General features: G+C 37.7%; 2 protein-coding genes across 2 annotated transcripts; one reads left to right on the top strand and one right to left on the bottom strand.

Moving 5' to 3' along the window:
• Positions 1–65: 65 nt before the first annotated feature.
• LOC134192244 (importin subunit alpha-8-like) lies at positions 66–1,931 on the bottom strand. Its single transcript, XM_062661315.1, has one exon. The coding sequence runs from the start codon at positions 1,894–1,896 to the stop codon at positions 535–537; it is 1,362 nt and encodes a 453-aa protein (XP_062517299.1). The 5' UTR covers positions 1,897–1,931; the 3' UTR covers positions 66–534.
• A 76-nt stretch (positions 1,932–2,007) lies between these two features.
• Positions 2,008–15,335, top strand: LOC134181132 (uncharacterized). The gene is made up of 14 exons (XM_062648346.1): positions 2,008–2,316; positions 6,200–6,395; positions 6,690–7,042; positions 7,356–7,458; positions 8,397–8,489; positions 8,547–8,635; positions 9,927–10,050; positions 10,113–10,178; positions 10,236–10,292; positions 10,564–10,694; positions 10,754–10,830; positions 11,280–11,360; positions 11,418–11,464; positions 15,043–15,335. Exons 1-14 carry the CDS (start codon positions 2,044–2,046, stop codon positions 15,216–15,218), a joined length of 1,866 nt encoding a protein of 621 aa, XP_062504330.1. The 5' UTR covers positions 2,008–2,043; the 3' UTR covers positions 15,219–15,335.
• The last annotated feature ends 532 nt before the right edge of the window (positions 15,336–15,867 follow it).

The raw sequence follows: 15,867 nt of genomic DNA, 5'->3' as shown, positions 1-15,867 counted from the left end.
GTTCTTTTTACACTACAAGCAATGATTGTTAGTTGCTCAAGAGTTTGAGATATTCGTAATGTAGAGCAACTTACCTATACATGTTTTTATTGAGCTGCCTTTGTGAGGCACTTCCCATTGAATTATCATTGCAGCATCAGCAAGCTGTATCTACGTACACTGCATGCTGTTAGTTAGTAGCTGTTAGGTTAGTCATATATATGCGTTTGGAGGTTGATCCGTTTCTTGAAACCTACATGCAAGATCTCACTGTGATATCTTACAATCTAAACTTATAGTATTTGACTATTCAGACATGTGAGTGCATGGACAATTATACTGTAACTGTTTAGTTGCAATGTCACACATCTTCATGAAATAGTAATGTTACCTGAATGACCGTGGCATTTTACTGACCATCTTGAACTGATTCCAATCATAACTTACTGTTGCCTGCCTCACATGTGAACTATCTACAGCAATAGCACCGATACAACTGGATACAATAACATAAAATAAATCAGCAAATTGTATATGAAGCACTCTATACCAACGTTAGGTCTCATCCAATTTGTACATTTTAATGAGTTCTTGTGTCCAACGCTGTATCTGTGGCTTGGGATGGTCACAAAGTGACTTGATATCTTTCACAACTGACAACATGACAGGACGCAGAATTGGTATGTCATGATCAATGCAACTTGCCATGATGACATCAAAAAATTGGATTCCCAATTTTAGTAAATGAATTTCTGTAGACTTAAGGAGTTCAATCATTGGATGAAGAATTCCCAAGTCAACAGCAAAAACATCAAAACCAGGAACTTGACATACAGCATTCATAATTACTATACCTGCTTCCCGTCTGACATCTGTTGCTTTACAAGACAACAATGAAACAACTATCGGAAGAATTTTATGTTCAGACAGCATGGAAGGATGACTGGCAGTCAGATTGGCTAAACACCAGAGCAACTCTTTAGTCAAAAAATCATGACCTGACGACAACAATGATGGCAGTAAAGAAGCCACATGCTCATCCTCAATACAAGGTCCTGATTCCAGAAAGTTTGCTATAGCTCTCACAATCCATGTAATGGGAGCTATGTACAATTGCATGTCCACAATCAGATGTTCAAGTAGGTTTACAACACTTGATATCAATTCATGTGAAGCAACTGATTCTCGGAATGATCGATTGTTCCAAGAGCAAATGTGCATCATCAGTCTAGTAAGTTCTGTCAACATCCCCAGTTCCATCTTCTCCACGCGACTCAGCTGTACAACTTTCAATACAATGCCTGAAGTAACAGCAGCAGACATCACGTCATCCTTCACATCAAGGGTGATATTTGCTAAGGCAAACAAGGCAGAGTGGCCAACACTTTGTGACCTGAAGTCCAAGAGAAGTATAAGAGCATGAACAGCGCCTTGAGCAAAGAGAACTTGTCGAAAACTCTTACAGTCTGATGCAATATTTCCAACAGCCCATGCACATGGATCTTGAAGTCTTTGATCAAAGCTTTCTAGAAATGTTACAAGATATGCTCCTGCCGCTTTTAGAACAGATTTCGTGTGTTTATGAGAACCAGCAGCAATATTTGTCAAACACCATGCAGCTTCTACTTGAACGTCTGATGTTCCATTGATGAGAATGCTCACAATTGACCTCATACTGCTTTCAACGTGGCATAGGGCAGTCACTCTGATTTCATCTGTCACAAAGCGACGTAGACTCACAATAGCTGATTGTCTCGAACAAATCCTCTGCAAATTTCGAACCAAAATTTCAAGTTCTTCTGGAAGCAGACACAAAGGTTCACTCGGCTTGTCTGAATCAGAATTCTCAACGCTAGCACTAAAGAATCGCTTCACATTTAACACATTTTCTCTTCTCTCCTTTCTGTTTTCCATCATTTCGTATCGTGTATCAGCTTTAAGCTGTTCAGTCGATTTGGCTCTACGTTTGTAGCTCGCCCGCCGAGACATAACGAACATACGGGAAACTATATAGTGCCCCCGCCGGACGGTCCGTATCCTGTGTAAGGCAACCAGTATATTCCAATGGCTGAAGAAGAAACACAGAAAGACATTTTGGAATTCGAGGCAAGTAAAGCTCTAGAGGATATTACAAATCAATTGCAAAACCAGAGTAGCGATGAGGACGACTTCGACTTCGAGAAAGACGTGACAAGCGAAGGGAAAGTGATAGGAAAAGAACCACTAACACTGAATAAAGAAAAGCGAGAAAAGAAGGCGAGCGAAATGGCATGTGAGGACGAGTTGCCAGGTAGCAGGAAGGAAGTCACAGCTCTAGCGACTGACGTTGACGTCTTGGTCAGTACAGTTATGGGGAGTGGTTTGTGGCCGTTTGGGGCGGGGATAATGTACGGTACACGTGTACCAAGAAGTTTGCTAGTTTAGTGAAGTGCGCCTCTTAGTACGACTCCAGGGGAATAAAAATAGCTTTCGTCCTACAGAGCCATAATCAAACATTATTTGGGAAGCTTTTCTTCCTTTTAGTCCCTTGCTGAATCCATTTCAGCAGCATTCTGGCTTAATTAAAATGAAAACTGATCACAGTCTTGTATTAGAAATGCTAGTATTGTACGCTAAAGTGTTTAGTACGTGTGTTAATTAATTAATACAAGTAACAAGTATGCTCTGATAAAACATCAGTAGTGTTTTTAGAGGGTTTGAGTTTCTGGTTTACCTGGTCTGTTCAGTAAGCAGATCTTTCTAAACCCATTTTATGATTAGAATTTAAATTAGAGCTAGTGCTAAACTTTAAAGTACTGTCTATATCAATCACTTGCTTTCTGTTTTGAGAGTAACGAAATGAGCCAAACATTTGGAAAGGCCACCCATTTGAAACCAAAAGCATGTATTCGAGTTGATTTATTGTCATTTGTTATAATGCTTCTACTTTGAAGTTTGAGTAGTTAGTATTTATTGTTGACTGTTGATTGAATATGGTTACTTTAGCATGGACAACTATTATCAATATATGACTCTAGCGTTATGTTACATACAGTAGGATATCAGTTATCGGAACACTTTGGGACCTGACTCTGTTCATGACTTTGGATATTTTAGATATCTGAGATTAACTCTCCTGGGTGCAAACAGGTGTCCCTGGTTCTCTGAGGCTCCCCATGCACACTCATTTAAACCGAATACATGTATACTGAACAACAATTGCACAAACAGCTTAACTGCAATCTATAATAGACTCAAGCCAGTCTCTCCCCACCTTCGTAATTCCCCGGGAGTGTCAATCCTCGCTCCAGAGTGACAATCCGGGAATGGCAAAGCGGGGAGAGACTGGCTCGAGTCTAGGGGCACATTTCTTTAATCTTCATGGGCTAATCCGGTTGAACTCTAATGGATTAACCAGAAGTATTCCAGTGGAATTGGTTTAGTGGAATAAAGAAACATGAAAGTAGATTTGAGCATGCGTATTGTATTAGTAGTGCAGAATGGATCAATTTTGTCCTTTTTGCATGTCTATGGCTGCATTTGCAGCTTCTGTGTTTGTTTTGTTGTTTGACGACACAGATATGTTGCTACTGACTTCTCCCTTCATTTCTGCACGCATGTACTTGGCTACGCCTATCTCCATATAAGCTAATCTGCCTTCTCGCTGGATTAGTTGTGGAATTTGGGTGAGCTCAACCAGATTAGGGTGTGAAGATATAGAAAAGTGGTGGAGGTCCACAAACTCAACCGGATTAGGTTGTGGAGTTAAAGAAACTCGCCCTAACTCTATAAGGTATAATGTGAAAGTAGTTGATCATATAATGTTACTAACTTGCCATTACACAATGCATGCCTGAACAGTTAACAGCGCATACTTCTAGAGGGTGTCTGAGGCACTCCAGGTTTGGTTAACTGATGCTTTCGGATAACTGGTGTTCAGAGAACTGACAACCAACTGTAGTTTCACGAATTGGCTACACGAACACATTTGGTTGAGTACAATTTAGTAGTCTATGGTCGTATCACTGTGCACTGTCTACCAATATAACTAATTTTATTCAGTGTTTACTGTAGCCAGATGAGAAATACAAATATCTATATTACTAGTTTTACGAAATCTGTAGGCACCTTGCATTGGTGAGTAACACGTCCAAGGAGTTTTCTGACTGTTTACTAAACACCATGTCCTAGCTATAGACAATACGTATTTGTTGAAACCCTGCAGCTGTCATGGAAGTAAACATGCAAACTTTGTAGTAATTTAGGCTTTTAGATTACGTATCTAGGCTTTGTAGGTAGTCGTTGTTTTGCGATGGTGGTCAAGACAATTCAAATGTGCAGGTTAGGTATGCACTCAGTTCCGTTGTAACGACATGCAGTGGTATGGTATTTACTGACAGAAATTGTTATCCTAGCAACATTCCAGAAAAAGCGGGCGGGCAGACTATTTCTCTGTTTTTGATACATTTTATACCAACTATCTTTGAAGTTGTCTCAGCACATTTAGACCTGATGTATTAGAAAAGGAATCTGATATAAAACAACTGGTAACTTCAGTTCAACGTGGAGTAACTAATTGCTAATCAAAATAATTTAATATGTATTAATTAAGCTAGAAATGATGGACTACATGTACTGTGGTACACTGCATGAAACACTATGCTTTGTGTCACTGGTTGACAACTGCAGTCTTTCTGTGCATGATTTTCTATATAATCAGTGCCTTATCTGTAAGCAGTGGTGGTGATTGTTGTTTGCACGCTGATGACATCGCTTACTTGATTGCCATATCCAATGCACATGACAGATTCAGATAAGATCCTGCCTCTTTCTTTTGAGCCATTGGCTGTTATCTCCCGTGATTCATGATCATTGCACAAGTGGTCGTATAACCCAAACAGCCTAATCTTGAGACTGTGAAAACATTACTCTAGATGTGCAGATTGAGGACAGCAGGTAGCATAAGTGAAAATTGGCTAGGTAGCTAAATTTCATTTCCTAAATACTATATGATGCTGATGGGTGAAGATAGCAAGATGGCAATGAATTTTGTATTTAATGTTAGCTAAGCAGTAAGGCAGTCTACTTGGCAATTTTTCATGCTCCTGCTATGGTAATTATAAATTCTTGGATTCGTCAAGTAGCTGATATCTAAATTCAACTTTTACAAGACTTCGCGATCATGAAAACAGAAATGAGAACTGTTTTCAAATTGTAAAAGGCTCACACCTTTACTTATACTGTATAACTGGTTATTTTTGCGGTCTTAAATTTCTGCGATCAAAGACAAAAGTTTTAATTACCGCAAATTAAATTTCTGCGTTCCAACCAGGAAGACAGTTGCTGGTACACACATGTGCACGTGTACATGTGTTGGAACAGTGACTTTCTGGGACTCTGAGGATAAGTCTAAATATCTGTGAAGTTTATTGTGTGATCCATGATTTCTTTGCAGACTTTGCAGAAGTATCACGATTGCAGAAATAACCAGTTATATGGTATGTAGAAAACAATATACCAAAACTGCACACATTCAAGAAAAGCAAACAGGCTGGCAAGTTACCCAATTTACAATTTTTCAGTTGGGACTGTTAGCAATAATAAAGTATTTACTGTTTGAGGTTCTACTGTATGGGATATAAATTATAGATGATTTTAACTATTTTATGCAGATGTATGCTACAAAAGTAAATGTATGCATTATAACTAGACTGTTAGATGTATACTGCATATAGACAGAGCTACTTACACAAATGACATACTGACCTGTCCAAGTATGCTGCAACAGGAGTACGTTGCAGTCTAGTACATTATATTATCAGTTATGAGGAAGCTTGCTTTAAAGCATGAGGCAACCTTTTTGAATGTAGATGTATGGAATAAGTGTTTCAATTAAATTGTGCTTTTTGTATCCTTTCAAGTGTTGGTATCTAGTTACATTGACAAATTTAAGTAGAAGTACCTAGCACTTCTGATGATTGATTTAACATTCTGATGACAACATTGTCTGCTAACTTTATCAATACTTGAATTTTTGTTTATATCAGATAATGATAATGATTAGATTTTCATGTTGGAATTGAAAGGTACTCTACATCTTGGAATTGAATATTTCACATTGCGTTTATTTTGTTTTGAAGTTCATTGGTCTAGTCTTTTTCATTTGATGTTAGAAAACAATTAGTCCAGTGTTAGGCACTATTTGTTATGAGCCCAGTCTTCTTATGTTTTACACTAATAGGAAAAGAGAGATAAAGAAGACGCTGTGGTTCCAGCAAGCTCCTCTAGCAGCTTAGGCATGGTGTTAACAAACATGCCCGCTCACAAGAAAACAAGCCAAGTGCTCATCATCTATGGACCACTTGGTGGCACTAAAAACATACTGGCACGACGTCTTGTTGCTGAATCTCCTGATCTGTTTACAAGAGTCATCTCACGTAAGTGCCTTATGCAAGACAAGAGGACATTCAATGTAGCTATGCCTCAGATTTGTCTTATTTTGTCATTCTTGAATTTTACTGCATTGAAAAGAAGAGACTATTTTTAGTATGACAATGGTACAGTGACGTGGAGTTAAGTTTTTTTATTTATGACAATGGTGCTGTGATACAGAACCAAGTCGAGTGTGTAATGTACTGACTTTATTTTGCATGGCATGGTGTTGTTAGACTAAAATGATGAAAATTTGTTACCCATAAAATATATATTGGTTTATGTTTTGATAATTATAGACACAACTCGACAGCCACTTGCTGGTGAGGTTGATGGTCAAGAGTATTACTTCATAGACAATGATGAGTTTCAGTCTCTCGTGGACTCTAACGAAATGATTGAGCACACTACAATTGTACGTGAAAAATTGACAGCAGCTGGAAGAAGCAAGTACAAAAAGGCATCCATGGAGAGTTTAGATGATCAGATAGTCGAAGAGCATAATCACTATGGAATAACTTTCCAAGCATTGGATGATGCAAGAAGAGTGGGGAACTCATGTGTTGTGATGGTATTGGATATGGATGGTGCAAAGTATTGGCAGGAAAAGCCTCAAGATCCAGAACTGACTTTTACTTATGTGTTTGTTAGGGTACAGCTTAATTACTTCGTATTATTTCAAAAGTCTGTTATTCTCTGTCAATGTCTCTGTCTGTCTGTCTGTCTGTCTGCCTGCCTGCCTGCCTGCCTGCCTGCCTGCCTGCCTGCCTGCCTGCCTGCCTGCCTGCCTGCCTGCCTGCCTGCCTGCCTGCCTGCCTGCCTGCCTGCCTGCCTGCCTCCTTCCCTCCCTCCCTGCCTGCCTGCCAGCCTGCCTGCCTATAATTGCCTGCATATACTTGCTTATTGTCTTCTTTGCTTGTTGTGTATGTTTTTACCATACATTTATTGTTTGTGTTTTGGTGCAGTCTATTCGAACAGTTTGCTCTCCAGTTGATCAATTTCATGCAAAGATTGTCGTGGAAGACCCAGGCAATGCATTCCAGGACTTAAAAATGATTTGTCTGAAAGGTTTGTATTTTGAAAGTCAATACGTAGTCTCACTTATGACTACAGAGTCTACTGCATACTTTAGTTTATTGTCTGTGACAGTCGATTAACGAAAGTGATTGTTTCTGTATTTTGAAATAAAAGATATGCCAATCATATATATATATATATATATATATATATATATATATATATATATTAGACATATTGCAAGAGATGTGCACCATATAGAATATTTGACAAATTGGGACGTTTCAACCCGTAGGTCTTTATCAACTGAAAATAATAGATAACGTTTATCAACTAACTATTTTGCGCTTATATATAGTGTTTTGCAGGGGTTCTAAATGTGCATTCTGTTTAAGCGTGGCAATTCTATTGTTAAGCTAGCATGACATTCTATGAGGAAGTTAATTAGGATCTCTTGGTATCTTCTACTGTCATTTTATGTATATTTTATCTGTACAGTACCTGTTTGCCGCTTTTTTTACGATTCTGTTTGTCGAGTACTGCTGTGCACTTGCATATAGGATAGCATTCTGTTTAAGCATGGAGTGTTGCAAGAGTATTCTGCATGATATTCTAAAGGTAATATGTCATGTATGGCTAAAAAAAGATCATATGTGGCTCATGCAGCCGCTGTCATGCGACCGTTTGCTCAAGTCTAACTCATGATTAGTAAAGCAGACTGAATCTGTGTAGATGAAAACAGGTACATGCATGCATGTGGTGATATACCTTAATTAGCATGAGTTAACTGGATTCTTAGTGTTGTAAATAGATGAAAGAAAACAAGACTTTGAATAGTTACTTTAGTTAATAAAAGACATTAATTTTGGCCTGTTAAATTGATGCATCATTGTGATAGAAGATTGTATACAAGTACTAGCTGCAAGAATTGTAGTTGTCATTCCATTCAATAATCCTTTTGTCTACGTCTGAATTCTATTTTATTTCAGGTGTGAGACATGAGGGACCCTTTCTCCGTTCACCACTACTAGCAGCATTAGCTGAATGGGAGCATGTTGATACAGTTCAGCCAGGACTGGCTGGTACAAACTTTCAAAGTAGGGTATTTTTCTTGTTCAGTTGTGATAGTTTGCTTTTAGGTTCTTGCACTCCAATACGACGAAGTTCGCTTGTGACATTTGCAGAGGTTCTTGCATATTTTCAGTCAGCTGATCTAAGCAAACAAATGGTAACAGGGCTTTCCCAAGAAGTTCATATTTAATTAACTACCAGTTAGTGAATCTAGCAATTTATCAAGCTTCTATAGTGAACCAACAACAGTTTCTATCATTATTAATAGAAAGTATAGCGAACATTTTGATTAAACAGCATTTAACTTCTGCCATAGTTAACTAACTGCATGATTCCTCTCGTGCTGTCAAACCTATATTATATATATATATATATATATATATATATATATATATATATATATAGTGTCAACTTTGATTTAGCTTCTGTTTGAATAACAGTTATAGCTAACTGTGTTTACAAAAGTTGATCTTCTCTTAATATAATAGAATGATGTAGATGCCTAACTTAGAGTGATGACCACCCGCCCTTGGTACTTCTAATCATACTAGTTACAGCAATGATCTGCATGTCTTGCTGTCTTTGTGATTTGGACTATATATGTACTGATATGAATTGTACACCTACTTTTTCATCACTGTTGTCCTTCTTGTCAAAGCAACAGCACTACTTGTTTACCACTGCACCATTGTATCTTCTACAACTTGTTGACTCATTGTGAAATTTTGGCAATTTCAAATACAATAAGGTGTTGCTGACTAACGGAAGGAAACATAGTACTTTATTTGAGAACAATAATTCTCATTAGAGATCAAGTATGCAGTGATGTTGATTTAATTCAAGGTTTGCTGTGTACAATAGCGAATGGCAGAAATATACATTACATACCCTACTGCTCCTAATGATTTTTGAGATTAATTCTTTTCGGCTTCAAAAATAATCTATGAATCCTAATTTTTTTGAGGTCTTGATGTGCAGTATTAGTCATTTTTGATTTATTATTTGTTTATTTATTCTTTCAATGTATTTTTTTCTAATGGCATTTTGGTTGACGTCGGAAGCCGTAGTCAAGAAGAGAAGTCGCTCGCTTTTTGCCGGGGTGGCACCTTGAGCTGCACACTTCTGTCTAGCAGCCATTTTTGATGGTGTTTCATGCGCACTCGCAAAACCAAAAGCCCGGACAAACAAAAATTTTTGACTCCAAAATATTATTTTTTCTGTTATCCTATGGTTTTTAAAGGCAAAATTTTCAAAAATATTATGACTCTAAAAACATTAGGAGCAGTAGGGTATCATGTATGTACATGTGTGCATACACACACATACACACACGCGCGGGTGCGCGCACACACACACACACACACACACACACACACACACACACCACTGTAATTCAGAAATTCTACTGGTTTTAATATTTTACGCAATAATGATTTTTTGTCATCAAGGTGAATATTAGACCAACTGAACAGCACGGAGGCTTGTCAGCAGTACGACATGTCTTGTTTGGACCACCGAAGCTGCGTCACTCACTTCACAAAGAAAGAGATCTTATATTTGCAATTGCTTTGTGTAACACTGATTCACATTCTAAATGCTTTGTATTGAGCTAACAGTGTTGCTGCTGTTTGTAGTTGGATTTGATAACAGTCAAACATTACATAACCGTATCTTGCAGACAATATACAGGAAACTGACAGGTTTGTTTGTCTTTCTAGCATCTTTGATAGTACTTTGTTGCCCAATTTGTGCTGCAGGTACAAACTTTGATTGCAGTCGGTTTGGCAGCCACTGGCAACTAGTGGGATTTCAAGGTCTTAGCAAATTAAGTTCTTCAAATATTTGTGATTATGTGTCTCAGACTGCTTATGTATTGTTGACAGATTAATAGACAGATAGACAGTTCAAAAATTTACAGTGTTGTTTACGTAGAGTATTCTGTTATGTGAGTTACAACTATGCAGTCAGTGAACTAAATCATTATACTGTAGATATATCTTGTCTATGAATGCATTAATTGTGCTGCTTGTTTGTTGAATGCAGTTGTGGGTTTGATATCTTGCTATATGCATTTATGTTTACCAGGTTCAGATCCTATCACTGATCTTCGAGGGACAGGTTTTCTTGGTCTGGTTCATCTTCTTTGTTTCCTGATGGAAGCTAGGACTCATTCTCTTGCCCTTGAGATTTTCAAACTTTCTCAAGATGAAGTACAAGTATGGAACTAACTAGCAGTGGTCATGTACAAATGAACAGGATCTCTTCTACTTTCTAGCATTTTCCATTCTGTGCAATGTCTATTAATATTACACGTATTGCTTTGCAATCATTGCGAGAAGGAGCTTTGTCAAAGTGAGTAAATGACATTATGTGGTGTAATCACTGGAAGCACAGATGCAATTGATGCTGTTTAATTATCAATTATCTCAATAATTTTGTGTACATTGCAAACTAACGACTCAATAATAAATTATAGACTATTAGTCCAAGAATGATTCTATTTTTGTGAATGTTCTGACTTTTTAGTTGTCAGTATATACTATAACAGGAAACCTGAGGACATTGTTAAATTGATGCAATAGTTTTTACACTACTATTTAATAACTCTACTACAATTTTGATTATGTATTCATTGAAACGTTTTGCTAGTTGCTTTAATTGTTGTCTCAAAGTTTGAATTTATTTGCAACATACATGCAGTGTTCTCAACTGAATGCAAAGCCAATCTGTGTTATCTTGTATGTCAATGTTGATGTTGCTAGTGGTTGCTGATGTATGTAATGGACTTAATTATATTGTAGGGAATGCAACAGTCGAGGAGAAGTAATTGGTGTTGTTAATGAGTTTTATATTTCAATATTTTTTCATCTGTTTGTGACATGGTAAGGTTGTATTTACTTTAAATCGAGCAGTTATTTATATTCTTTGTATTTCAATAGGAAACAGCAACACAAGACGTTTTCTGAGGCTGGATTTGTTCTAAAAGGTAATCTTTTAAACTGACGAAGGGCTATGTTGATAATACATATGCAATGTATTGGATAGTTTGTTGGTCCAACTTGGTGATTTATTACTGTACATGTGCGCATGCGCGTGCACACACACACATACTGACGAGATTAGACTTGTTTAGGCTACTGCTAGGGAAAAATTTTCTTCTCCTGGAACTGTCACATTTGTGACGTTTGAATTAAGTCTCCAGATCTTCTAGAACTTCTTGTACATGTTAAACAAACTATAGCATGTTGTCTAGATGTATCATAATAATTGTTTCTTTTCTGTTTCCTTTTCTCTTGTTCGTTTAGTAATCTGTTGTTCTTCTTTGACTTAAATTTGCTGCACAATTGTTATGCCAAGCCTCTTTATCTTGAGCTGTCTCATACCAATCTGTTTGCATATTGAGTTTCTTTAGGTCTCTGTGTATTTTATTTTTCCAGCATAACTTCACACCATGAAAAGGTCGTTTTGCTAGTAACCGACCAAAGATAATACGTTTGGGCATCCTAGACTCAGCTATTCTGCAAGTGTGCCCCAACCACCGTAGACGTTTAAGCATCACTTCTTTTTCAATAGTCCCTTCCATACCAAATTTGGCCCTCATTTGTCGACTTCTGGTAACCCCAAGAATTGATCTCAAGCAATGGTTATGGAACGTTGTTAGTTTCTGAGATGAGACACGTTTAGCCCAAGTTTCAGCACCATATAACAAGGTTCTAAGTACTACAGCTCTTTAAACACATTTCTTTGTGTCTACTGTCACAACTTGTTTAAAAATTGACTTTTTTAATTTCCCGAAAGATCTACTAGCTGCTGCTATTTGATGTTCTACATCACAGTCAATGGAACCAATACAATGTATCACACGACCAAGATATTTGAATATGTCAATGGAACCAATACAATGTATCACATGACCAAGATATTTGAATGTGTTGACTATCTCCAAGTTGAATTCACCATATTGAAATGAATGCTAGTGTTGAAGATCATAGTCACAACCAACCATCATTATCTTTGTCTTTTCCACGCTGACAGTTAGACCCCATTTACTACATACCTCAAAAGTGTCTCTATAGAATGTGCAAAATCATCTTGTGATTTGGCTACCATAGAAATGTCATCAGCAAACTGTAGTTCATTCCAAACAGATTTACTGAAAGATTTTGATCTGGAGCCTAATAGCCGTTCATCCATGTTATACAAAATTGTAATCCCATCATCTTTACACAAATTGCGCCAATTAATCTTCCACAACCAGATTGAAAAATAGGTTGCAGGCGTTGGAGCCATAGTGCACTCTTGTCATAGACCATTTGTCACATTAATGTCAACATCCAATGTTTCACCATTTATTTTGAGATTGCAATAATATTTTATAAAAAGATTCACCAAATTGATCATTACGGAAAGCCATATTTTTTTATATCTGCCATAAAGCTTCTCTTGGTATGCTATCGTAAGCCTTCCTCAAATCCACAAAGATATGTATAATTTCTTTTTGTGTTCAAGGGACTTCTTTTTTAAGCACTGAAACTATCACAGCGTCTACCCAAGACTTTGGAACCTTTTGTTCTTTCCATACTGTTGAAAACAAGTCTAAAACTTTCTCCTGAAAAACCATATCGACGTGTTTGACTGCCTCTGGGAATAGGTCAGGTTTTTTCCCTTTAGATTTGCCACATTTGATAAAAGACAATGCATCAGTTAATTCCTTTAAAGATGGGGTATGTTTCATATCCTCTTGATCTTTCTCTCACTGATTCAATAGTCTTGTTATCAAAAGAAGAAGGTATATGTTTAAGACACTTGTGAAATGACCACACCACCATGTACACTTTCAGACATAGTTTGATCTACAAAGGTCTCCAGTCTCATTTCTGATAGACCTGAAGACAGATGGACGGAAGCCTTTAAAATATTTCTGAAACTGTCTAATACTCCTTCGCAGAGGGTCAGATCTTTTCTACTGTAAGTTTGATTTCAACAGCTTTTCTTTTACCCTTTTGTTCTCTACTTGTCAAATTAGCTTTTGCACAACGGCTGTCTGTTTAGTGTATTCTAATTTATCAAGTGGAATATTGTTGACAAAAACTTGCGATGCAAAATGTCCCGCTTTGATATAGCTGATCTAATGATATTGGGCTGACCTGTGACTTTCTCAGTTGCCGTGCATGATTGTACTTTATTCTCAGTTTTGCCCTTACTAATTTATGGTCAGACCAACACTCGGCTCCTCTCATCACCTGCACATCAATGCAACATCTACTTTGACTTTGCTTCAACAAGATAAAATCAACAGCATGCCATTTTTGTTCCTGGATGTTGCGATGTCTGCTTACAAATGTTCCTTTTTTCAAACCAAGTATTCATAATAGACAAATTGTTGATGATGCAGAAAGTAAGAAGGTACAAGCCAGCTTCATTCATTTTCCCATACCATGTTTTCCCAACACACAATCCCACTTTTCGTCACCACAGTCATAGCCTACCCTTGCATTCCAATCATCTAAAACAATTAATAAGCAAGCTGTCTGGGATCTGATCAATACATTCTTGAAGATCAATGTAAAATTCATCTTTGACACATAGAGGAGAATGAAAAGTTAGAGCATAGACACTGATGATTGTTAGAATTTTGCCACTCTTCAATTTCAAACAAGCTGTCACAACCCTAGAACTAACTGCTCACCATTGCTCACCTCTATCTTTCCATGCTTTGTGGCCAGCTGGTTTAGCACTATACCAACTCCTTCATCTCTATTTACTGGATCACCACTAGATGGCACTGGTCCAGAATGTAAGATGGTATGACCTTTAACTTCATAAAGGTTGGAACCAAACCGTTTCGTCTTATGAATTCCTGCAGCAAAGATGTTATACTTCTACAGTTCCCAAATCATAAGAGTCACTTTGTTCTCAACAGAATTCTTTGAAGTTTGCTCATATTGTCTTGACCTGACAGTCTCCAGACTACCAACATTATTTACCAAGCATCTCATATTTCAACATGCTATGTTTGCTCGATAACTTTTCCTTGGTTCTTGCTTTAGTTTCCATACTTCTTTTTTGAATGCACCCTTGATTTGCAATAAATGCAAAGTACGAGTAAGAACACTGAGGTGTTGCAAGCTACCTGCAGTGTCAAATACATCAGCTTACAACTTGGAGTACTGGTGCGAGCCAGAATGGACCACTAAGTTTAGAAATAGACTAGCGTACTGAGAAGTTTAGCCGTCTTACAAAAGACGTTGCCCGGTCCCAGCCACTTGGAGGCACTACTCAAAGGGACCATGCGTGCACACGCACGCACACACACACACACACACACACACACACACACACACACACACAGCGTAACATGTATATAATTAGATTCTAATTTTACTTTATTTTTCAACTTCTAATGTAACAAAATACACACCGCATCTTTTCGGCAAATGCAGTTTTTTGAGTTTAGTATTATACCATAATGACAGTAGTTAGTTTGAACTGTCAGTTTAGTATTATACCATAATAATGACAGAAGTTAGTTGAACTGTCAGTTTAGTAATTCATTGTCGGTAGACATAGAAGTTTATGCAAGGAAGCATTCAAGGAAACTGTTTCATCAGCTGAGAAATCGACTTTTGGCTAACGACAATAAGCAGTCATTTGCCCAACCATCTGCTCTTGAAAGTCACTCGTCAGTAGACTTTACATCTGTGTGTGATCTTGACCCAACTGACAGCATACTGGTTTAGAATCATTATGATTGATGTAAATGTTGCATTTGATCTGTATCGAGACTTGCTTTTGATATGAGTGATTGTAGATACTAGATATGTTTATTTTATTTTACATATCTTATATCTGAAGAACCTGTGTCCTCAAACGCATTCATTTTAAACACATGTCATTTTCTTGGTGCATGTATGTTCTAGCTAGCTTAAACTTAGTTTGTAACAATAGTGGGTAGCGCTAGCGGGTGTACATAATTAAAGATTAAATGTAAGTTCTCGACACATTAGAATATGGAGTTAACTATTGTACGCTTAGACGGCTTTATTACGGTCTTCTAGTGTAATGAAGAAGCACTACTTAGCCTGGCTGCTAGCTTTATTAAAATAGTTTACAGAACAGCTGCACTGGCACTTGTCGGGGGGGGGGGGGGGGAAAGCGTGAGAAGGGGAAAGCGTGAGAAGGGGACTGGACACATTGACTGGCACGTGGGACTGTCGACACCTGGCTGCACGCTAATTCCAAGAGGCGCGCAAGTTAAGTGTTGCAATGACGCGCGGATGCTAAGACACGCTTAGTTAGGACATGTCTTGGCATGTGGTGTCAGTGGTGTCCACGTGACTTTGTATCCCATGACTTATATGCATCCTTGTACACCTACATACTCTAATA

This window comes from Corticium candelabrum, chromosome 1 (genome assembly GCF_963422355.1).
Source record: "Corticium candelabrum chromosome 1, ooCorCand1.1, whole genome shotgun sequence".
NCBI classification, from domain to species: Eukaryota; Metazoa; Porifera; class Homoscleromorpha; order Homosclerophorida; family Plakinidae; genus Corticium; species Corticium candelabrum.
The sequence above is the reverse complement of the archived record's forward strand: the minus strand, read 5'-3'. Positions and strand labels throughout refer to the sequence as shown.